Source organism: Microcaecilia unicolor, chromosome 8, assembly GCF_901765095.1.
Source record: "Microcaecilia unicolor chromosome 8, aMicUni1.1, whole genome shotgun sequence".
In the NCBI taxonomy this organism is placed as follows: Eukaryota; Metazoa; Chordata; class Amphibia; order Gymnophiona; family Siphonopidae; genus Microcaecilia; species Microcaecilia unicolor.
In genome coordinates this window covers 198,879,578-198,904,346 of record NC_044038.1, presented here as the reverse complement: position 1 = coordinate 198,904,346, position 24,769 = coordinate 198,879,578, and the positions used below count along the sequence as shown (strand labels likewise).

The 24,769-nt window shown below is 43.2% G+C and overlaps 1 protein-coding gene across 7 annotated transcripts; it reads left to right on the top strand.

The window, feature by feature from the left end:
• Nucleotides 1-48: 48 nt before the first annotated feature.
• On the top strand, nt 49-24,769 carry BIRC7 (baculoviral IAP repeat containing 7). Of its 7 annotated transcripts, XR_003943224.1 has the most exons (9): nt 1,351-1,496; nt 5,532-6,331; nt 11,522-11,621; nt 12,592-12,673; nt 13,206-13,251; nt 14,386-14,580; nt 20,133-20,263; nt 22,595-22,645; nt 23,566-23,606. XR_003943224.1 is itself a non-coding variant. In XM_030213266.1 (8 exons), exons 2-8 carry the CDS (start codon nt 5,845-5,847, stop codon nt 23,763-23,765), a joined length of 1,161 nt encoding a protein of 386 aa, XP_030069126.1. In that variant the 5' UTR covers nt 49-67; nt 5,532-5,844; the 3' UTR covers nt 23,766-24,769. The 7 variants fall into 7 exon arrangements, 6 of the variants coding, with proteins under 6 accessions (XP_030069126.1, XP_030069129.1, XP_030069124.1 ...); XM_030213266.1 differs by lacking the exons at nt 1,351-1,496; nt 20,133-20,263 and adding an exon at nt 49-67 and having other exon boundaries at nt 23,566-24,769; XM_030213269.1 differs by lacking the exons at nt 1,351-1,496; nt 20,133-20,263 and adding an exon at nt 1,118-1,336 and having other exon boundaries at nt 5,800-6,331; nt 23,566-24,769.

The following is a 24,769-nucleotide window of genomic DNA, read 5'->3' as shown; positions in this document are numbered from 1 at the left end:
GGTACGTGCGTGCGTGAGGGACGTCATCATGAGGTGCTCGGATTACGTCATGAAGCGGGGTTAAAGGGTAAGGTAACACGGATGCCCGCAGAGAAGTGCTGTCAGTGGTACGAGAGCACTATTGAAAAAAGAAATGTAAAGATATACCATGGTGGTCTATCCTAGTCAATTCAGACGCTAAAAGGAGGGCGGACATTTGTGCTACAAATATATTTACATAGATGCAGCTTTACACCTTTGTACAATCTAAGCCCATTTGAGGGGATAAGTCCCTCCTGTAACGTTACCATATTTTTAGTTGGTAAATCTGGGACACATGGGGAGGGGGGAATTCTCTGCAGGTTGCCTAAAAAGATAGGCGCTAGGTGCTGTTAATAACATATTTGTCTAACTTTTATGGTGTGCAATTGCTTCTCCACAGGGGGTGTGGCCATGGGAGGGGCATGGCTGGGTCAAGGGCATTCCCAAGATTTAGGTGCGATGCTATACAATAATGTTAATAATGCAGCAGCTCCCATTAGTTGAGCACCAGCTTTTGGCAGGTGTAAGTACTTGTGCCCAAAATAAGGTGTGAGTGCTAAGCTAGTATTCTGTAAAGATTCTGTTCTGTGCAGAGCGGCTTTTGTAGAATACTATCAGTGTGGATCATCCTGGCACCTAACTTTGGGTACCATTTACTAAATTCCCCCCAAAGGGTGAATTGGCAATTATGTGCATAATCACCATAGTAGAATACTAGTGTAAGTTGGTATCTGCCAGGTACTTTCAAGTGACCCAGATTGTTGAAGTAGGATATCCCTATTTGATCATCTTCACAGAAACCATGACAGGAGATGTACCTTGATACTAGTACTGCCAGGTTTCTCAGGACCCTCTATGCAAAAGGCAGATGTTGATACATGCATTACTTACCCAGCAGTGGCAGTACACCTGTCCTTATTTCCTCCCACTTCTGGCAAGTGTGGCTGAACTTTTCTCCACATGCTGCACCTGTGCTTAAGCACCACACCTGGGGAAATTGTTCAGGCAACTTGGCAGTACTTGCTTTGCTTACAGACATAATATGCTCTTGCTGGTCGGCTCCCTGGGTCCTGACAGCCGTGAATAGAAATTAACATGTGGGACTTGCAAACCTATGTTTTGAGCCACCCACTTCCTTTGCATACAGAGTAGGCTCCTGTCAGTTGTCCTCCAGGTCCTGGCAGCTATGCACTAATAAAAGTTAATCAGGAACACCTGAGAGGCCTGTTCCTCTGTCTGGTGAGAAAGGCTGAGGAACCCCTCTCAGGTGTAGCAGTTGTAGTAGAACTTGTTTGCCTTTGCATGGTACCTGCTGGTAAGTTGCAGTCAGAGCACCATAAGTGTTTCTACTTGCCATCATCTCTCTGCCTGCTCTTACTGGGGTATTACTTGGTGTGGGGTACTGTAGCTTGAGCTGACTTGCCTTACTGAAGTAGACTTGATTGTGAAGGCAAAGAGAAAGCCCTGCTTAAGAGGTAGGAGAAAAGGAAAACCCTAGCATTTTGTGTCTGATTAAAGCCTGTGGGTTAACTTAGGGGGGTGGGGGACTGAGACAGACTAACACTGTTGGTTATCGAGAAACAGAAGAGAGGGGAAATGTTGAGCACCATTAGGATTTAAGGGGAAAGAGATTGTTTCCCTTGTGGTGGGGCAGAGAGAAAGCAGTGTAGAGGCTAGAAGGAAAGAGAGGGGATTGGGGTAGATAAAGGCTGGTGCTGGGTACAGTGCTTAATAGAGGTATTAGAGAGAGGAAGTAGGAAGAGGTTTGAAACTGGGGTACATGGGATGAGTGGTGGAAGACACTGAGCTCTGAGCATGGTAAGGGGTGAGATGGGGAAGGGGCCTAGAGGTGCTAGAGGAAGGGAATGGAGTGAGTGTTATAAGGTAATAAACTGCAGGCATGGTAAAGGGTGAGGGAAGAAATTGCTGGACACAATAGAGAGATCAAGCAAATTGAAAAAGGTTGGGGATACTATTGGTTTTGTGGTGGGGGAGATGAGGTGTTATGTTGGTCTATGGAGCTTCTGTTTTTGATGTTGGAGAGGGGAGTTAATGTGGACATGATTTTGAAATCTGTAAGTCAGTGTACTTTTTTTGTATTCATGTAGAGGAGTGTGGTAGCCGTGTTAGTCCACTCTTAAGGTTATCAATAGAAATCAAACAAAATAAAACATGGAAAAGAAAATAAGATACCTTTTTTATTGGACATAACTTAATACATTTCTTGATATATCAAGAAATGTATTAAGTTATGTCCAATAAAAAAGGTATCATATTTTCTTTTCCATGTTTTATTTTGTTTGATTTGTATTCATGAAAACTTATTTTGTAGGCATTGCTATGATTGTAACACTTAAATTTTTTTTTTGTTAATGTACTGTAATTTATATCTATTTTAGTTTTACTGTACTCTTGCTGTAATTGTACATTGTTTAGAGGAATAACATAAAAGAAATGAAGCAGCTCCTCTGTAAGTGAGGTTAATGCTCTTTACTGTAGAAAGAAGATGGCTCAGAGGAGATATATGTATAAAATCACTGTAACAGCTACATAGAAAATAGCTTTTACTCTTTTAAATAATATAAGGACTAAAATCTGAAACTAACTGGTATTATAGTTAAAATAATCTAGTACAAATATTTCTTTACTTGTAAAACTAAGTTGTGACACTTACTGGAGGAAGTGGTCAAGGTAGTATAACTGGGCTTAAGAGACTTATAGGAGACTAGAGGAAAAGTCCATAAATTATTAGCCATGTAGGTTGGGAAAGTTGTGGATTTATCCCTAGGAGTGTACAAGAAGAAATGAACCAATCTTTGGGAAGCCTGCTGGGTTAATTTATAAGATGTGTAGCCTGACAATTGAATCCTAGGTGGGGAAACATTTGAAGTAATGACACACTGAAATACATACTAGCTAATTAAACCTTGTACTAATTTGTCTTATTTGAGTTTAGTTTATGCCTTTTCATTGGGTTTTCTTTTTAGTATTCTGAAGATTGGGCTACTTTTGGACTAGGCATCCCCCATTCTCCAGTTACTTAGTCTACCTGACTTTGGGGCTGTAAACCCCACTTCTAGCTACACTAGCAGGCTCATTTTCAAAGCACTTAGCCTCCCAAAGTTCCATAGAAACCTATGGAACTTAGCCTCCCAAAGTGCTTTGAAAATATGCCTCTAGGTGTAGGTGAGCAGCTTGATGTGACTTTGGTATTGGGCTGAAAGGGAGACTGTCCTGGTTGCACCTGAATTCTGCTGGAGGTTCAGAGGGGTATTGGAGCTGGGCATCCTTTGGGTTCTCCATGGCAAAGGAACTCGGCTGAAGGATGGGGTATTTCCTCCCCTTGCTAAAACTAACGCTGTGTAGTACTGAAAGCCTGGGTGAGGGCTTAATGTTAAGCTTCTGGTATGAGGAAAACCAGGGACTGGTAAGCTTCACCACATCATTCAGGAGGCCTGCAAAGACCCTCAACCCCCTTTCTGTCTCTTTAGTTGTGATTTCAGGGAGGTAACGTGACTTTTTCACCGAGGCTGGCAACTAGGGAGTTAATCTCCTAGCATTATTTAAGCTAAAGTGGGGCTGGTGTAGGGTCCAGCTTTCCTGGTATTGTAAGTTTATGAAACTAAACCTTAAAAGTTGGTAGGATCTCCGCAAATGTTTTGAAAAAGTTAATAAGGTTTCTCTTAAAATGTATTACAATGATGTGTGGGTTAATTACTGTTATATCTAATTGTGGCAATGTATTTAGAAAGAGTACTATCAGAAAATGTGGAATATACATGTTTAGACTATAAAAATCAATACTAGCAGTCTCGGGGGGGGGGGGGGGGGGGGAGTATGTGGAAGTGATATGGCTGCCAGGAAACCAAAAGTAGGGAAGTGGGATGGTCTTCAGCAAAAAAAAAAAAAGAAACAAAAAAAACCCCAAGCTTATTCAGATGGAATATTTTATTGGCTGTAGATACTCAAAACGTTTAAAAGACTTGACATGGAACTGTGTTTCAGCAAAAATGTTTGCTTCAGGAGCCTAGAACAATAGATGCATATGAACAAAAACTATAAAAAGTTTACACTATTGGATTTTAAAAAATGGTACATACAAACGGATGTGTATAAATATTGCTACAAATTAAATCATGCATGTAAAAAGAGCATTTGGCATACAAAACAGATGAGTATTAATGTGAAAACCTGGAATGGTCGTATAAACCATAGAGGGGGAGGTATTAATGCAAAAAACATGAATATGGTATTATACAACATGTATAATACCTTTTTAAAGATATTTGTTCATATATTTTATGTAAATCTATTTTAGACTCCTGAAGCAGGCATTTTTGTCTCAACACGGTTCCATATTGTCTTCAAAATGTTTTTGAGTGTATGTACAGTCAAATATTCCATCTGAACAAGCTTGGTTTTTTTTTGTTTTGTTTTTTGCTGAAGGACCATCCCATTTCCCTACTTTTTTTGTTTTCTTGGCTTTGTTTACGTAGGACTTCTGTGTTTGTCCACCCTCTGGTGGCTTTTTTTTTTAAGTGATGTGGTTGCTCCATCTTGATCCTTAGAGGTAATGTGTGTGTATTGGTAATATGAACATAGGCAAATTTACTTGACAATGAATTTTGTACTTCTGCACTGTACCAGGCTGGGGCATGTCAATTTAATTCTGATAGCTCAGCTGTGCAAGAAATTAACTCGGAAGGCAAAAGGGGGGGGGGGGGGGGGGGGGGCGCGATTCCCAGATGGTCACGTATAGGGGGGAGAGAGCAGACAGGCAGTTTTTTTTTTTTTTTTTGTAATGTACAAAATATTAAGTACTTGCATATACTTAAAATGTAAACTGCTTTGGTTTGTACCATAGAAGGCAGTATATCAAAACATGACTCTTGACCCCATTTGCTGCACAATTTAGGTGGCAATGTCAGACCTGGTTTAGTCTCCGGAAAGTGCTGGCTGACCTTTGGACATATATGTTCTGGCTATTTTGTAGTGGGTTGAATTTGAGATTAACTTTGATCAGTATAGCACTTTTTTTTTTTTTTTTTTTTTTTTTTTACTTGGAGCTGATTAACATGTCTGGGAAAGTGTCAGATCTGTCTTTATCAACTAAATTGCGTGAACAGTGTTGACTCTTGTATAGGTTTCACCCTTTTGTTTCCAGTTAGGCATAGGATAATGTGGGCACGTTGTACTAAAGGGGTTTTCCATTTCAGCATTTAATGGACTGCTAACCATGGTTGATTTCTGAGTAGAAACACTGCAAACAGTGAACACTTCCAGCTTCTCTGTTTAAAAGTCCCTTCTAGTGACTAGAATGAGGGTGCCCTGTTCAGCCACTACATATTGGTTTTCTTGGTTCCTGCATGTTGGTAATCCATTTGAGTCCTTCAAGCATCTGTGGCTTTTGGGAATAAGAACACAGGATCTGACATGTTATATTTCAGAATGTGTAAACAGATGTATGGAATAAAACAACTCTTCCCCCCCCCCCTCCTTTTCAACTACAGGAGCAGCAGTCATCCTACAGTCAGGATCTCATATAGAAGCCCCAAGTGACCTTACCAAGGCTTGAGCTGTATTGTACTTCAGTTGTCAATATTTTCAAAATATTGTCAAAACAGGGCAAAGTTCAGCAAGGTGGGGAGGAGGAAGGTTGCCATTTTTCTTTCAGAAAGTGAAAAAGATGAAGCAGGATTAGTCCAGGTTTCACCCTGACACAAAACAGCATGAGCACTGGAAATTTGCACTCATTTGTCCAACTCTTCTCCACTGCAGCTGGAAATTTCTGAAAATCCTTACTGTAACTCGCGCAGATTTGTGATGGAGCTCACCTTTCCATGTGACATTTCTTTGGAGAATCCCAGCATGAGAAGTGAGGTGAGAAGATTACAGACCTTCAATCACTGGCCCCCTGCCTTTCCTGTTAAAGCTGCAGACCTGGCCAGGGCTGGTTTTCACTTTCGGGGCCCTTGGGACAGAGTTCAGTGTTTCTGTTGTGGAGGAGTCCTGAGATCTTGGGAGGATGGGGATCACCCCCTATTGGAGCATAAGCGATTTTTCCCAATGTGTGCTTTCATTGTGGGAAAAGATGTAGGCAACATTCCAATGTCTCCGCCATGGGAGTTCTCTGACTCTGTAGATGGCCAGATGATGGCGGAAGAAGATACAGCATTGGTAACTCTCACCAAGAAGCCGGTACACTCGAGGATGGAAACAGAACATGCACGACTCGCCACCTTTTGGAACTGGCCGTCATATGCTAAAGTGTACCCAGAGGAGCTGGTCAGGGCTGGCTTTTTCTACGTAGGTATGTGACATTATCCTTATTTAGACCAATAGCCTTGCCTGTCTCCAGAGGTAACTCATTTTAGACTTAAGTAAAAGAGGTGCTTGTCTTAACTCTCATGTGGGTAATGACGTTGTGTGTAGTTTACGCTTCTACTTACACCCTTAGTTTCAAATTGAAACTTAATACTAATGAAATTTATGATAGTAACTAGTGCTTATCACCCAATAGCCATCTCAGATTAATATTGATTGTTACTTATTCTTTGGATTCAACAATGAAACCCTTGGGGATCTTAATTGATCAGTTTCTTTGTTTTGATTGCCAAATTTCCAAAGTAGCCTCGAATGTCTTTAATTCAAACTTAAAAGATTAAGACCATTCTTTCCAACTTCAGTCTTTCACACTTTAGTTCAGTTATTAGTCTTAAATTTGACTATTGCAATTCAATTTATGCAGGTATTAAGCATCTCCTCTTAAGGGTCGACATTGGTTACCTATCAATGAATTTCATTTAAGCTCTGTGTTCTTATTCATCAGATTCTTTATGGTATCTTAGCATCTTGTATGATCTCTTTAAGTTATCGCCATGAAGTGCCGCCACCTCATCTAGAGAGTATTTTGTATTACATTTCCAAAGTTATAAAAACTTAACCTACAAAACTATCCATAATGCTAATTTTTCTTACCAATAGTACCGAACTCATTACCCAAGTGTATCAAGACACTTATGTCATTTAGAAGTTTTACTTAAAGCCCGCTTTTTTTAGATCTGTGTTCAGCTAATATGAAAATAATATTTTTAAAAAGTTTTATTCTTGTATTAATACTGTCTTGTAATGCAAGCAGCATTGAACCTGGGCTTTCTTAAGAAAATGCGGGGTAGAAATGTCATAATAAATCGGCTAGCAATTTATTTAATTTCTTATATACTGCCCATGTGCCTGAAAACCATTGAAGTGGTGTACAGTAGGTACAAACAGGATCTTTTGACCTCTAGCTGTATCTTACCCATGAAGGGGTCAGATCTCTTAACATGAGATGAAGTATTCAAATATGCCTTTACATTGAGCCTCCAGTAAGTTAAACTTGCCACAATCACACATTATCATTTATGATTTAGAGCTGTGGTGCCACAGACCTTCTCTGACCCCATTTTTCTCTCAATAATGACTGCAGCAGCCTTTTGTAGGGGACTACAGACTACATAGAGGTGTTAAATAGTATGTCTGATGATTGGGATTGCTTTCCATTTGAGTGCTGCATATTCTCTGCAGCCTGAACAGCAGAAATTGTATCTCTGCATACAACCCTGGTCTCTCTTCCTGCATAATGACATAGGTGTACCTTGACCAGGTCATGAAAATTTCAGTCTGATTGAAGTTGAACCTCTAACAGTAGAAACTGTCAGTGGTGTAAATGTGCACACATATGGTCAGGGCCGGTCTTAGCAATTGTGGGGCCCTATGCAGACCAGCTTGGTGGGGACCCCTGCCCCTTGTTGACGTGTTAAAATTTTTTTGTTTATGACATTTCAAATAAAGACAGATCAAGCAAAACTTTTACTGAAAAACTAATTCAAATAAGCACAATGCTATCATAGGAAATCTAGTATTAAGGAGCCACTCCACCTTCCTGTCATTTGATTCCTTCACTGTCATTCCTCCTCCTACAGGAATGGGTGGTCCCACCAAAATCTGCTCCCCAAACTGTTTAGCCCCCAGGGCAGCTCTCATATGATGAAAGATTAGAGATAAGAACTCTTCAGCTTGGAGAAGAGATGGCTGAGGTAGGAGTGGCCTAGTGGTTAGGGTGGTGGACTTTGGTCCTGAGGAACTGAGTTCAATTCCCACTTCAGGCACAGGTAGCTCCTCGTGACTCTGGGCAAGTCACTTAACCCTCCATTGCCCCATGTAAGCCGCATTGAGTCTGACATGAGTGGGAAAGCATGGGATACAAATGAAACAAAAAAAAAATATGCTAGACAGGTACTAAATGCTGAGTGGAACCATAAATTTATGCCCTTTCAAAAAAAAGTGCAAAGATTAGGGGACACTACAAAGTTACACAGTAATAAGGGACATATTTAAGTTGATCAACCTTTCTGATGTCATATCTTAAAAAGGGAAAGCAATATTACCACTGCAGGAATAGGCCATAGACCCATTACAAGAGATAAACCATAGAAATTAACAAAGAATTAGGTTCTTTAAAAAAGATTTTTTTTTAAGGGAAATGAACAACCTGCTACTAGAACCAAAGGAATTCTGTATATCAGAGGGAGAGAGAAGATCCTCACATACCAAGAAATGCAATCAATCATTAAAAAAGAAAGCAGTAGAACTATACAAAAATATTTCCCATTGTTTTGGATACCACCAGCTTGTTCAAAAGAAATTTCCAATCGCATCTTGAGAAGCTACCTATTATATACATTTTTCATCCTATGAACCCCAAAAAGAAACTCTCCTTAGTACAATGATAATATTAGGTGGTGCATTAATAGTTCATTTGAGAGCTCAAGATCAGACCCAACATTCCCGCAGTTTAAGGACAGAGATTATATTCAATAAAATTAACCCATTTCAACACACTACTCGGAGCAAGAAACATTCAGTGCAGATTAACAACTTGAACACCCATTGACACCTAGGATTATGTCTGTCTGATCTCACAGCAGCAAGAACAGAGGCAGCTTGAGGCCATTGGCCTCTAGACAATCCAAAAGCAGGCGAACTATGAAATCGACGACATGGCACCACTCAGCTGTGACATCACGAGAGAACTTTAATGTGTGCAAATAAGTATGAGGAAGTAAATAGGGCACTGAAAGGAATGGAGAATGGATTGGGAACAAGTCACTCACCAACTTGAGTGATGTCGTACAGTAGATGCAGGAAGACAGCTGTACTCTAGACTAGAGCCACAGTTTTTTCACGTGGCTGAGCTGTTACAGAAGTGCAGCTGTGATTGGTCAGGGAGCATGTAAAAGGATGATCCTGATTGGTGCTCTGAGTTACCTTCCAGTGTCCGGCAAATCAGGAGTGGCTCTGGCTGTAAGGATTATAAACAAGCCCCAAACCAATTGAGATTTGTGAAAACACTCTAAAATAAGCAACCTGCGAGTACCAGAAAAAAACAAGCCCAAACTCGTGGGATGTTGCAGAGAGAAGAACCGGATTGGTCAGTCTCTAGTCAGCAGTGCGGGGCCCCTGGGAGAGCGAGGGCCTGTGCAGCTGCACTGGTTGCTCCTGCCTAAGACCAGCCCTGCATATGGTCTGACTTCTCTGTGCAATATATAGTCAACAGTAAATTAGCCCTGCCTGGATGCAGATTAAAGGGGAGAGGCTTCAGCTGGAGTCTGGCTATAACCAGGGCTGCCAAGAGACTGAGCTGTGCCCAGGGCAGGCTGTTGCTGTCCCCGTCCCCTGCTGCAACTCCAAATACCTTGGCTGGCAGGGATTGCCATCAAAACCGAGCATGCGCAATGTAAGGGGAAAAGCAGTCACAGGGCAGGCACTGCGGCAGAGTGAAGAACAGGGCTGGAGGAAGACTTCTTCTGCTGCACCAGCCAAACCAGAGGCCCCAGCCCGAAGCCCAGTGTCTGCTTCTCCCCAGCCTCTAAGAGGGCTCTGTGCCTGAGTTCCTCTCTCCTGCTGCTGTCGGGACACAATCACATGGGTCCTGTCGGGAGCAGGGGGGAGAGAGAGAGACCCTGGCGCCGGGTCCCCCCATAGAAGCTGGGCCCGGGGGAATTTTGCCCCCCCCCCCTCCCACTCGGTGGCCCTGGCTATAACTCACCAGGATCTCTAAAACAATTGTGCATGGTTGTTATATAAGAATAGCTTTGGCCTGTCAGCTTAAGGGGTGAGCCACAGTGACCTCAGCTTGAGGTACCAAAGCTTATGGGGTGAAACTGAAAGCACAGCTTTGTCTAATTTTAAGCTGTGGCTGAGAGCTTGCTCTTAAACATCTGGACAGTATAGCTAGTTCACCTCACCCTCAAGAGTCAGTGTTTGCACTAAGTGGAGCAGCAGGAGGAGACCTACTGAAGTACATATTGCCTGTCTCACTGATCTAACTAGCTTTATAGACCATGAGACAGGTGGATTGGCTCTCCCCTCCCCTCAGGATTTTGGGGGTGTTCTCAGGAAATAAGATCTATTAGGAAGTTTAGCAGGAATACATTTAGGATCCTAGTTCAATCTCTGTTGCCTTGATTTGAATACCCCAACCTTATGTTGATTTGCTGTTCCAAAACACTAATTTGTTTGCAGTTTATATAGAATAGAGCCATTAGATTGATTTACAGTGTCAAAATATGATAAAATTACACTGGTTACCAATTAAAAAAAAAATATTCAATTTAAAATAAATATGGTTATAATGTTTGAGGCTACAGTCCTTCAGAATGATGGGTTTAATTAAGCATAATAATTTTTATTTTGTTAACACAAAATTAAAATCAAATGTTTTTTTTTTTCTTCTCTTTACAATATCAGATGGCCATACGGTAGAATTCCTTACCATTCATTGAGAACCTGTCAGCATTATTTAACATTCAGGAAAAAATTGAAACTTTTTTTTTTAATTTTGTGATATTGGTCCTGGGTCTGCAGTTAATTGGTTTGCCTTGGTTACGTTCTATGTTGATACAATCTTCTATTACTAACATTGTAATTCCTGGATTTTTTGATCTGGCTTCTTTCATTGTAATCTGACCTTGAACTGCAGAGGTAAAGGCCGACTAGAAGTCCTGGTATAACATAACAAATCTTGTGCTGCGGCTTTTTGTTATATCTAAAGCTGCGGAAATGATCAGCCAGCATCTTTTTAAAACTGGGTTGTACATTCTAAAGACTGTACAGCCCCACATATATCATCGGCAGGCAGGGTTTTTCAATTGCAGACCAGAATGGAAAAACATATTTGCGATGTCAATTTTACCCCTCCCCCTGGTTTTCATTAATAAGTGGGTGAACTTAAGAGATACTATTAATGCAGGAACAGATTTAATAACCAGCTACTCGGAACAGTTAACCCAGGCTGCATTTACTGAGATGCTGTAAAAGTTATCAAACAGCTACCATTGCATTCTGACCCGGAGTCATACAATATTTGCACAGAACTGACACTCTCTCTTTTGCCAGATTCTTCAGTGTAATAAAAAAAAATGTACATGTTTTTAACTCGTCTGTCTACATTCTGCAGGCCACAGTGACCATGTGAAATGTTTCTACTGTGATGGAGGACTTAGGCATTGGGAACATGAGGATGATCCTTGGTGGGAACATGCGAAATGGTTTCCAAGGTAATGAAGGGACTAAACCTTTTTAAAAATATTTTAGATTATCATCCAAGAGGACACACAGCCCCTTCTACGTAGGAAACATTAAAAGCCAACTTATCCTTGGTGTCTGTCTATATGGAAGAACCAATGCCCTTTTATCTTCTCAACTCTTCTCTCTCGTCCTCTCCCTGCCACTGCTGACATCCTACCTCCAACCAGGCTGAGACTGCAGAAAGTTGGCATGCCATTGGGCTTTGAGCAGAAGCCCACACTCTTAACTGCCATATTCAGAACCCTCCCCTCTCACCACACAGGCTTTGGTCAGAGGGTCTTGATGCAGCAGGGAATAAATGCAGGCTTATGCTGAAAGGCCCTGTGCCATACTGATAGACATGAAAGTGCCTCTGCCATCCAGGGCAGATGACTGTTTCACCTAGTGCCAGATCCAGCCCTGGCCGTAACCCACAGAACTCTTTGCATCATATTATATTGCTAATCCTTGTACATCAGACAGGGATGGCAGGTCTAGCTAGCTAGACTACCTATGTGATTAAGGATAACATCCCAACTGACAACAAGGTACAGAGCTTCCACCTGATTCCATGTCATAAGGAACAGACTGATCATATCCTGGTTTTTACCTTTGCCAAGAAAAATCAGAACTACAGTGCCATTCATGCAATAGGTTATAAACCTAGGCCTGGATTTGTCTGTTCCTTATGATATGGAGTAAGATGGCAGGCCGAACATATGAGGACCGGTGGGTCCTTCTTTGCTCTATTTCATTCCCGGTTGTTAAACAACTAAAGTGGTTTGCAAAACAATTTGCAGTAGATATCAGATTTGGAATATGCCTCAAACTTCTTGTGGTGAATTGGGCATATGCCTCACAGGATGCAGTGTAGACCCTTAGTCTTCCACCTGCTTGTTTGCAGGGAACAGAGTGTTTACCAAGGACCAACATTACTTATAATCCCACTCTCTCCCCCAGCTGTGAATTTGTGCTGCAGGCTCTAGGAAGAGAATTTATCAGTCAAACCCAGGACTCTGTCTTCAGTACCCCAGTGTCTTTGGTAAGTTTCCATAGTTTCTCTCAAATACCAGCTTCTCAGGTTAAAATAGGCAACATGGGAGCAGCTCAAGTTGAGCAAATTAAATTTTTCTGTCACTGATGCATTATTACAGGAATGTGCTGGGGAAACTGTTTGTTTTATATCTGGAAGGATTTTTTTTTTTCATTCAGTGATACAACCAGCATGAAGGCTGCAAGAATCTGAGCGCCCCATGATAAGGGTGGCTGCCCCCGTACACTTTTCCCTGATTTTTGCCTGAAGGCTGTGGTTATGGTGTTGCAGATGTGCATAAATGATGCTGCCTATGGATAGGAACTTAGTCACTTATTCCTGAGTGGGATAAAATAGTCTTTCACCCTTGCATTTGGATTCATGTTAGTAGCATTACCAATTTATTCTTGCTAGCTAGTCATTTGAGCCATTACTAAACACCCGAGCTTTTTCTAGCAAACTAAAGCAGAATGTTGATGCTCTGTTTAATTTATGGGTCTTATCTGTCCACTAATGACATGATTATCCCTTTTGATTTCAGAGAAGTTCACCACAACCAGCAGAGAGGGATTTCACATCACCCCTAGGTAAGTGGCAAGAATGTGATTTCACCCTAAAACACTTATATTCAGCAGATGGAGGCTTCTAGGTACCTCTTGTTCAGTATATGGCGGTGGAGTATCCATGGCATGTGCTGAAGGAGGGTTCTACTGCAGGTCAGCTTCAGACATTCCTGATGGCTGAAGAACTCTGTGCTCAGTGTCTGAGCAGCCACATGGTAAATGGCACTGGTAGTGCTACCTATTGCTCTGACTGAGTTTTCATAGCATCAAGTCAGGAGACTGTTCTTGTGCCTAGATCGTGAGATGTACCAGCGCACCCCCTTGTGTCCCTCTATTCCAGGGGTGGCCAACCTCCGCCCTCGAGGACTGCACCCCATTCGAGTTTTCTGCATTTTCCCAATGAATGTGCATGAGACCTGTTTGTATGCACTTCCTCCGTTGTATGAAAATCTCATGCCTATTCATTGGGGAAATCCTGACAATCCAACAGAGCTGCAGCCCTCGGACTGAGGTTGCCTAACCCACTCTATTCTGTTATAGCAGCCTAGAGGTTTTCGGATCTTCACAAGACTCCAGAATGTGGGTTAGATTATATACCGGTCTGTAGCTAACTGCAGCATATCTAGCAGAGCTGGCCCTGCAATCTGATGTCCTAGGTTGAGGGCTCTTAAACAGTGGCACCTGTACCCCAAAGGAATATAGGAAAGGTCAAATAGGCTGTAGAGAAGGGTCTCAATCTGAGGCAATTTTATTGAAACTTTCTAGAGAGTGAAGGGAGTTATTAGGACAATTGTTGGTAGTATAATTTAGCAAGCTGTTAGCAGTTTACAGTGACATGTAGCTGTCGGTTACTAGTGGCCATATCGTTTAGGAACAGGGTGCAAACGTTTCATTGGTTTCAAGGGTGCCCCTGCCTTTTCAGCATATTGTGCTCCCCTTTTACCCTTCCAGGTTTATCCTCGCCCTGCTGCCAGTTCTGCCTAGGCCTGCCATCATACTAAAGAGGGACCTTCAGCACATGCACATTCTCAAGGCTTCTGTGTCGCCCTCTCCAGACTTCATGTGCTGTCATAGGTGGACACAGTGGTCTGGACAGCTCTGATATTAAATTTTAAGGCACCATTGTCTGTTAAAATTATCCCTTCCTGTGCTTTGTAGATACGGAAGATTTGGCCTGTCTGCAGCAGTCTTCTGTGGTGCAAGCTGCTCTGCACATGGGCTTTTCACCCTCCACGGTGGACTGGCTTGTGCAGAATAAATACATGACTAGTGGAGTGAATTACACAGCTGTCTCGGAGCTAGTTTCTGATCTGGTCCAGATGGAACAAGAGAGCAACCCTGAAGGAAACGGAGGTAGGAGTTGAACTGACCATGTAATGGTGGAAGGATCAGCATTACGGACCACATCACAGGCGATCTCTTTGCTGAGTGGCCTTTTAAGTCCCTTCTTGTAAATGTGTTGCATAGAACAATCAGTATGGAGTAGATGAGGTGGGGTTTTTTTCAAGCTGGATAGGACCATACCTGTGAATGTGCATCCCCTAATTTTACTACCTCCATGTGATGGCTAAAATGGTTGAAGTGTTACCCAGCTACACCCCCCTCCCCCCCAACCTTCTCGGTACTTGAAAATGGAAAACCGTATTCATCATGCTGAGCAAGCAGGGAACTCTGGACATCAGATTTAGATTTGATGCAGGGTTCCTAAAAATGAAGATGCATTTGAAGGGAGCTGTGTTCTGGTTCTGTTACTAACTTTAGGCCCATCAAACAGGAGCATCCTCCTATGAAGAAACAGAACAAGCAGAAGAAAGTAGAGGTCCTTCTACTCAAGCTGCAAATAAAAGTGCATTTAAGCACCATTTCCTTGTTGGATTGTCCTTTGGCTAGCATATACTTTCTTCTGCTTGTGCTCCTAGCCTTGTAGTTAAGATTTTAAAGACCTGCATGAACAGATCCTTCAAATCAGAAATGGGCCCCTGGAGGAAGGAGAGACACTGTCCCTGAAGTGTGATGTACTGGACAGAAGAAGGAAGCCTCGCTAAATTCCATCTTTTGCTGATGGGATATGTGATTGCTAGACACTTCTGCATGCCATAGAAGTGAACTCGGGAGTTTAGAGCCCAGCAGCAACAAAAAAGCCGAACCTCTGCAGAATAAAAAGTTGCAAACAAAGGTGGTCAAAGGAAGGAGTCTAAAATCATGCATCAGTTTGAGGGAAGACCGACCCTGCCACGTCAATGAGACACAAGTATATAATCAAAATTGGCAACAATCACCCCTTTATATATCTTGGTACTGCTGCAGATCAGCATATGTTCTCAAGCAGAACAACTTTGATGCATGACTTCTGATTTCCTCCTTCCTTTGACCACTTTCACTCCTTGTGACCGTTTAGAGCCCAGGACATGATACTGTCTGGTATTAATATGAGGTTTCCTCTCTCCAGTCTAGTGGCGCTATTTTGAAGAACATCTTTGCATCTTGCCTTCCCCCCCCCACCACCACACACACAAAAATCAAAATGTTGATTTGGGTGATGCCTTCCCCCCCCCCCCCCCCACACACCTAAATTGGGCTAACTGTTTTTCACATCTTCCAGTGATGATTCCAAAGGGACTGCTTTTAATGATTCACTTATTTTCTGGGGGGGGTGGGGGTTGATGTTGTTGGGGTTTTTTTGGGGGGCTAGCTTCGTCATATGCAGACAGACCAATGTTTATTGGACTAACTTAAAATACAGTTTATCGCCACATTTCATTTTGTTTACAGAAACCATAGACTGAAGGTAAAGGACCATAGGTTGTTATCCATACTGTTTCCTTTTTGTTGCTATATCATAGAGCCTTTTTGAATTTGAGCTTTGCCTTCAGTTTGACTAATTTTTTTTTCTTCTCACGCCTTCATAAATCCTTACTATTTTTGTTTCCATCTCCACAAAAAGGATGGGCCATGCACTTTTTCCATAAAGAGGTGTTTTTTTGGCGGGGGGGGGGGGGGGGGTACTTGCCAGTGAAATGTTGCTTGTACACAAATTGTCACCCTTGAGCCTCTGGACATCAGGCCCAAATGAAGCCAATAGCACCGCTTCACTGTGTCTGGCTCATGTGGTAAGGCATTCTCCCAGGTAACACACCACCTTTCTGCCCCAGTACTGCTGTCGACCGCCGGCAGTGAACACAACACAACCCCCAGATGCAGCAAGACCTTAGCACTGCATGGAGACGGGCTGAAGATGGAAGACTAAACCAAGACTCGGCCTTGCTTTCACTGCTGCTCCTCCCTTGGCTCTCACAACTCCACTCTTGGTGCAAGGGTCAGCACCGCACCCTAAAGGAACTACCTCTTCTTGTCCTACACCATGCATCGAACGGATCAGACACCGAAGCAACCGTGAGAGGATGAGCACCGGACCCCAGGAGGTCAGGAAAGAAGCTGTAACTCCTTCCTGGAGCACAACCATAGCACAGATGGAAGAACTCCCTCTGGGAACACAGCCACAAGAAGCATCCCCACAGTACCTCAAGGCTGCCTTCAGGACAGACATTACACAGAGTACAACCACAGCACGAATGGAAGAACTCGTTCCCCCCTCCTCTCCCGCGCCTCTCCATTTATTTACCTTGCTTAAGGGTCAATCCACCAGGAATAGAAAAATCGTAAGTCTAGCTACTAAACTCTTTTCTCTTTCTCTCACACACAAACAAGAGAAGGTCTACCTGAAAGCGATACAAAATCAAAATTAGGCTGAAAAATTCTACAAAGAACAAGTAGACTTGGACTACAAAGACACATACAGAAATTATACAAACTTCTAAATCTTCTAAACACCAAACCCTTGATGACAACAAACGAAGATCCCTGTTAGCAAAGGATCTCACCAGATTCTTCAAAGACAAGATCTTCAATTTGAGGAAGAACCTAATACAAGACACAAACTTCGAAACCCTCATAGATGAAATAGATCACTCTCCAGAAGAAGCCCCAGCAACCAGGACATTTTATTAATTTATTGGGATTTATTAACCGCCTATAAGGAGATTCATCCAAGGTGGTGTACAGTTTAACATAAAATTTTATTTTAACAGCATAATAGTAAAATATTTAATAGAGGTACTTGGACATAGAGCACCTTCGCACAACTTTCAATTGAGACAGTAGCACAGGCGTTAAGAAAATTCTCCTCTGCGTTAATAAAGAAAGCTAAAAGAATATGAAGAAAAACTTGCCTCAGAGGCTAAAACTCACAGTAACAACTTTTTCAGGTACATCAGAAGCAGAAAGCCTGTGAGGGAATCCATGGGACCGTTAGATCACAAAGGGGCGCTCAGGGAGGACAAGGCCATAGCGGAGAAACTGAATGAATTCTTTGCTTCTGTCTTTACGGAAGAAGATGTAAGAGATCTGCCTGTACCGGAAATGGTTTTCAAGGGTGATGATGCAGAGGAACTGAAAGAAATCTTGGTCAACCTGGAAGAGGTACTGAGCCAAACTGACAAATTAAAGAGTAGTAAATCACCTGGACCGGATGGCATACATCAAAGGGTACTCAAAGAACTCAAGCATGAAATTGTTGATCTGCCTGGTGGGCATAGATTCAGAACAATAGTGTCTTCCTTATCTTGGATACATGTCTCGTTTAGAAAAACCCAACTGAGGTATTTGTCTATTATCCAGTGCTTTGTTTTGTTTACTTCTGATCTGGCATTGATGTATCCCACCGGTACTGGTAGATAGCTATCCTGTTAACGCAGTTGTGGTAATTTTCTTTAGTTGAAGTTTGTTTGGGTTTCTGTGTTTCTTGGTCTCCTTTCTGGCCTTCTGTTGTGTTTTAGACACCGAATTACCATTTCTTGGAGTGTTTATTCCAACTGTTTGTTTGGGTTCTGTTCAAGAAGAGGCCGGCTCAGGTTACAAAGTATCAGTATGATCTCACTTTGGGTTTGGGCAGTAATATGTAACCTGTCGTTAAAAATCGTTCGTAGTACCTGAAGATTGGAAGGTGGCCAATGTGACGCCAATTTTGAAAATGGGTTCTAGGGGTGGTCCTGGAAATTCTAGACTGGTAAGCCTGATGCCTTGCCGGGCAAAATACTGGAAACTATTATAAAGAACAAAATTATTGAACACGTAGACAAACATGGTTCAGTGGGACAGAGCATGGGTTCAGCTGAGGGAAATCTTGTCTCAACAACTTGCTTCATTTCTTTGAAGGCGTGAATAAACATGTGGATAAAGGTGAGCCGGTTGATGTCGTGTATCTAGATTTTCAGAAAGCTTTTGATAAAGTTCCTCATGAGAGACTCCTGAGAAAAATAGTCATAGGATAGGAGGCAAGGTTCTGGTGTGGATTGGGAATTGGTTATTGGACAGAAAACAGAGAGTAGGGTTAAATGGTCATTTCTCTCAATGGAGGAGAGTGGAGTGCCGCAGGAATCTGTACTGGGACCGGTACGATTTAACATAATTATAAATGATATGGAAATCGGAACGACGAATGAGGTGATCAAATTTGCAGCTACAAAACTATTCAAGGTTGTTAAAAACGTGTGTGGACAGTGAAATATTGCAGGAAGACTGTAGGAAATTGGAGGACTGGGCAGCCAAATGGCAGGTGAAATTTAATGTGGACAAATGCAAGATGATGCACATTGGAAAGAATATTCTGAATCACAGTTAACTGATACTAGGGTCTACCTTGAGGGTCAGTGCTCAAGAAAAAGATCTGGGTGTCGTAGATAATATGCTGAATCTTCAGCTCAGTGTGCAGTGGTGGCCAATAAAGCAAACAGGATGCTAGGAATTATTAGGAACAGGATGGTGAACAAGACCGAAAATACTATGCCTTTGTATCGCTCCATGGTGCATCCGCACCTTGAATATTGTATTCAGTTCTGGTCACCATATCTCAAAAAAATATAGCGGAATTAGAAAAGATTCAAAGAAGAGCAACCATAATGATAAAGGGGATGGAAGTCTATTTTTTTTATGCGTTCCAAAAGTACAAAGACTAGGGGACACTAAGTTACATGGCAATACTAAATAGGAGGAAATATTTTTTCACTCAATGAATAGTTAAGCTCTGGAACTCTTTGCCAGTGGAGGTGGTAACAGCGGTTAGCGTATCTGGGTTTAAAAAAGGTTTGGACAAATTCCATAGTCTGCTATTGAGACAGACATGGGAATCATGTAGTATGGAGTGTTGCCACAATTTGGGTTTTTGCCAGGTACTTGTGACCTGGCTTGGCCACTGTTTGGAAAATAGGATACTGGGCTAGGTGGACCATTGGTCTGACCCAGTATGGCTACTCTTATGTTTTTACTAGCCGTTCAGCCCTTAAAAACGGGCTAGTATAGGAAGGGGGGGTTGAAAGGCCCCCCACCCCGCTGCCGAGTTCGCCGTCGCCACCCAGTCGGGCCCTCGCTCCACTATTGAAACAGTGAGGGCATGCAGCACACAGCTCTACTGCTGAGCTGCCGTGGCTTTCCTTCTTCTTCTCTGCCTGTGTCCCGCCCTCGTGTGATGTAATGTCGTCGAGGGTGGGACACAGGAAGAGAAGAAGGAAGGCCGACGGCAGCTCAGCAGAGCTGTGTGCTGCGGGCCCTCGCTGTTTCAATAGCGGAGCGAGGGCCCGACCGGGTGGAAGGTGGGTGGCGGCGGCGACTCCAGGTGGGGGGAGCGTTAGCGACGGCGGTGTCCCTCGCAAATGCGCAGTAGAGACCCTCTCTGTTCCGCCCCCGTCATCACGTATTGACGCGGGGCGGGGCAGAGAGGGTCTCTACTGCGCATTTGCGAGTGAGTACAACACTCGCCATTTATATATATTGATGTTCCCAGCAAATACTTACTAGTGTCTCTCCCTCTGGAAGTCCTCTCATAGCACTTCATTTCTTCTTCCTCATAGGGTACACATTTGGGTCCTTAATTCTCATTTCATAAGATCACCCTGAAGCTTCATTTTAATAACTGCTCTGGAGTCATTTGCATCAGTTTCCCAGTTCCAGGAGGGAAACCTAAGCCAGTCCATAATTTCAGGTAACCTATTTAATGCATTATGGAACCTGTAACACTTTAACTACAATGAGTAGAATTAGACAACGAATAGTGAGAGATCTTCAACCTGAAGATGGATAAAAAAAAAAACCCTCCTGGAACTGTGTAACTTGGCAGCTCAATTTCCCCTTGAATTGTCCTTTTGAATTTCTGCTATTTTATTGAATGGTTATGCTTTTGCATTGGTGGTTGGGTAAATTTCAAGTGGAATATAAGAACTTTGAATTTTCCTTTTATCTAAGGAGAATCTTGATAGGATGACTGTAATATCATTTAAAACAAAAATATTTTGAAGACAAACTGGTTCAAGGATTGATACTGGAGGCACTTCACTGATTTCCCCTTTCTTGGAGTAAATACCACTTACAGCACTCTGATTAGTTTTTAACCCAGCCAGCATAGGCGTAGACTGGGGGGGGCAATGCCCCCCCAAACGACGATAACGTGGACTGGCGCTAGAAGGAAAAAAAAAAAAAAAAAAAAAGCAGGCACGCGCTCGTCTCCGTCCGCTTCGCTGCTTCCCTGCCCTCTCTGTCTGCGTCCCGCCCGAAAGGTAATGACATCAGAGGAAGGCGGGACGCAGACAGGGCAGGGAAGCAGCGAAGCAGACGGAGACGAGCGTGTCTATAATCTACCCCCTCTCTTCCTACCCTCCGGCGCAGGCAGCACCAATCTTCTCTAAGCCTTTCTTGTTCCTGGCAGCGGTAGCGACGTACACGCTGCCTTCAGCTCTGCCCCGAAGCCTTCTCTTCAAGTTCCTGTTCCCGCATAGGTGGGAACAGGAACTTGAAGAGAAGGCTTCCGGGGCAGACCGAAGGCAGCGTGTATACGTCGCTACCGCTGCCAGGAGCACAGAAAGGTTGAAGAAGACTGCTGCCTGCACCGGAGGGAGGGAGGAAGAGAGGGGGTAAACGGAGTCACGATCCTGGACCTCGCGGGGGGGGGGGGCAGCAGAGGGAAGATGAATGGGACTGGGAGGGTGGAGAGCAGAGGGAAGGAGTAAGAGATGGATGGGACTGGGAGGGTGGGAAGCAGTGGGAAGGAGCAAGAGATGGATGGGACTGGGAGGGGTGGGTGGGGAGCAGAGGGAAGGACCAGGAATTGGATTGGACTGGGAAAGGAGGTGAGCAGAGGGAAGGAGCAGGAGATGGATGGGACTGGGAGGGGTGGGGAGCAGCGGGAAGGAGCAAGAGATGGTTGGGACTGGGAGGGGTGGGGAGCAGAGGGAAGGAGCAAGAGATGGATGGGACTGCGAGGGGTGGGGAGCAGAGGGATGGACCAGGAGATGGATGGGACTGGGAGGGGTGGGGAGCAGAGGGAAGGAGCAAGAGATGGATGGGACTGGGAGGGTGGGGAGCAGAGGGAAGCCTACTGGAAAGAAGACACTGCATAAAACAGAAGACACTGGGATCAAAGCGAATAGAAAAACTACATGATCAGACAACAAAGGTAAATAAAAGTTTATTTTATTCATAATTTATTAATTGAAATGTCAGCTTTTTGAAATGTGCATCTGTGATATTTTGCCTGTAAATTTCATTTCCTTCCTCCATATTAGCATATTCATTTGCATATGTATATATGCAAATGATATGCTAATATGCTCCGCCCATATTTTTTTTGCCCCCCCCCCCCCCCCCCCCCCCAAATGAAAGTCAAACTACGCCTATGCCAGCCAGCCATGTTTTGGAGCCCCCAGCCCTCCTCCACTTGCTCCATTTTGAGCCTCCTATATAGGAGGCTCAAATATTTTTGAAATTTGGGAGAGCACATCTGGTGTGTACCTCAAACTGTGTGACTAGCGCTTTGTCACATATGTGTGGAGGGGCTTTGGGTTTTGTAGCATGGGGGGGATATATAAGGGTCTGGAAGCTCTGTGAATGTTTGTTTGGCATTACTTTTGACTTTTGTAGCCGATTATGCTAGTCTTATGTTACTCAGAATTGCTGATTGTCAGACTCAAGAGCCGCAGTAGCCTTAAGACCACAAATCAAGATGGCAGACAAAGCAGCCATGGTGCTTTATGATGAGAGCTGTAGGCTGGTTTTAGTCTAGGTTCAGGTTCATATGAATCTGAAGAGGGTCTACTTCTACAGTCTTGGTATAGAATGGAGCATGTGATTTTGGAACCTCCTGGAAATGGAGCAGTTGGACAAATATGTCTAGTGCTTCTGAGCTTGTATAAGAGTTGATGCGATGTTGGGGGGAGGGGCAGATGGAGGTCTAACAAGGATATGTGGTATAGATTGTGGCATGTGCGCTTCCTGTTCTATAGCACTCAGTCTGTCTCTCCCTCCTGTTTTTCCCCCCCAGAATCTCCAGCAGCAAGAGCAGAGGCAAAACCCAAATGTCCTAGAGAAAAAGGTGACACATGATCACATACTTTGGGGGGAGGGGGGAAATGGGGTTCATAGTTTTCTTTCTAGTTTTATTCCAGCATTGTTGGGATTGAGAGTGGCTGGCTTTCTATCATGCTGGAAGCTCGGTTCCATTTTTCAGCAGCCCTATTTGTTAACATTGTGGACCATCTGTCTCCTCAGTCCCTCATACCTGGAGTATGGGCAGGGAGTCATGGCTGCCTTGTAAAGTCAATATCTCATGGCCAAATTTTAGAGCATATGATACAGAGCCCTGGTGCATGACTCCAGCCTCGATTTGATACTGCAGTGACGAGGCCCAGGTACTTGTGAGTGGCGGCAAATGGCACTCGTAACTCAGCCCAGGTTCTAATTGAGCTAGAAGGGGGAAACTGCCAGGTTACTATTAGCTGTCTTGAGTCCCTGGCCCACTCCTGATGAGAGTCACAAGTGGGCAGACTTATTGCCTGTATATCCCAGCTTCCATGCATAGGAAGTTGGACCGCTATATTGTTCCATGGTGGTGGTGGGGTAGATAAGCATATGTATACTTGCTTCATATATTGTACATGCCACTTAAATTACAGAAACATTTTATGAATCTCTTTCCATTTAGAAAGGGAAACATGACTGACTGACTTAGACTAAGCATAATTATCTTCTGGCTTATTTCCTTTTAATACAGACCAGCAGATCCAGGTCTAGTCTGTATCTTATTCTATATAGTAACTCTTGCTAATACCTTCTGTGGAAGTCTGTGTTCAGGGGTGGGGGAAGAACAGGGATAGAGGAACTAGACCTGAAAACTGAAGGTAAAGTAATATTAGGCTATAGCGAGAGGGGAAGACTAAGCTTTCTCCTTGTACTAAAGTCAATCACTGGTGGTGCATGTGATTGGATTACAGAAAGCTGTGCTTTCCTCTTCAGATCTCCAGCTGAGCACAGAGGAGCAGCTCCAACGTTTGCAGGAGGCACGCACGTGCAAGGTCTGCATGGATAGCAGTGTCTCCATCGTCTTTATTCCCTGTGGGCACCTAGTGGTATGTGCAGAATGTTCCCCCAAACTGCAGCACTGCCCTGTCTGCCGAGCAACCATCTGTGACACTGTCCGAACATTTATGTCCTAATACAGAGGTGAGGCTATACCACACCTTGTTAAGTCTTAATATGTGGACTGAGGGCTGTTGGTCAGACTGCAAAAGATACCCTCTTTGGAACCTGTACATTTACTAGTGAAAGGGTTTGCTTTGCTGTACATTTTGCAGCTAGTGTTTGGTGCGGAATAATTTCTAGTAGCCACTCTGGTACTGGAGAAAATAGAAAGTTTCAACCCACCAACAGTCCAACACCAGATGCATTCTTGAGTTGTAAAATGGGTTGTGTTTTTCTAATTTTGAAAGCTCATGTACTGTAGGGCTTTATAGCTGACTATAGATTTTTGTATGTAAAAAGGTTCCTTTTCAATTTATTATGGTTGTATAACTTAAAAATGTATGAGATTATACTTTTTTTTTTTCAAATTTGAAAATATTGTTTGCAATAAACTTCCATTTGTCTAGGTCTTGCTTGGGGGGGGGGGGGGGGTGCATTTTCTTCTAGTGAGACTCAGTACAAGTGTGGCTGTGTGTTCGCTTTATTCCAAGAAGCTTTTAGCAGGTTTCTATTGCTGTCATCCACTAATTAAGTGCATTAATGTTTTCTACAGACAAACCCTTCACAGCATGTATTGATGATGGTCATCTACCTAAAACAGAGACGTGAAAGAGCTTGTGTACAGTAATGCAGGTAGCAGTGTTGTCCTGCTTAGATAACTATATAGCCTTCTGTACACATGTCTGCCAATGTTTCTACCTTCAGTTGCTCCTATGGTGCTTGGGTTGTATTAAACTATGCACCTAGAAATGGGTTTCTCTTGCTTTGAGTTACATTAGCTACCCTTTTTGCTTTCAAAATTTTAAATGGTTTGGTGCCATGGTTGGGGGGCAGGCAGAGATCACACCTAGGGCTATGTTTACTAAGCTGCGTTAGCGTTTTTAACACGTCTGTAAATTTAAGGCATGTTAAACGCTAACGCGCCTATACATTTCTATGGGCGCATTAGTGTTAACTCGTGTACACCATTTACGTGCGT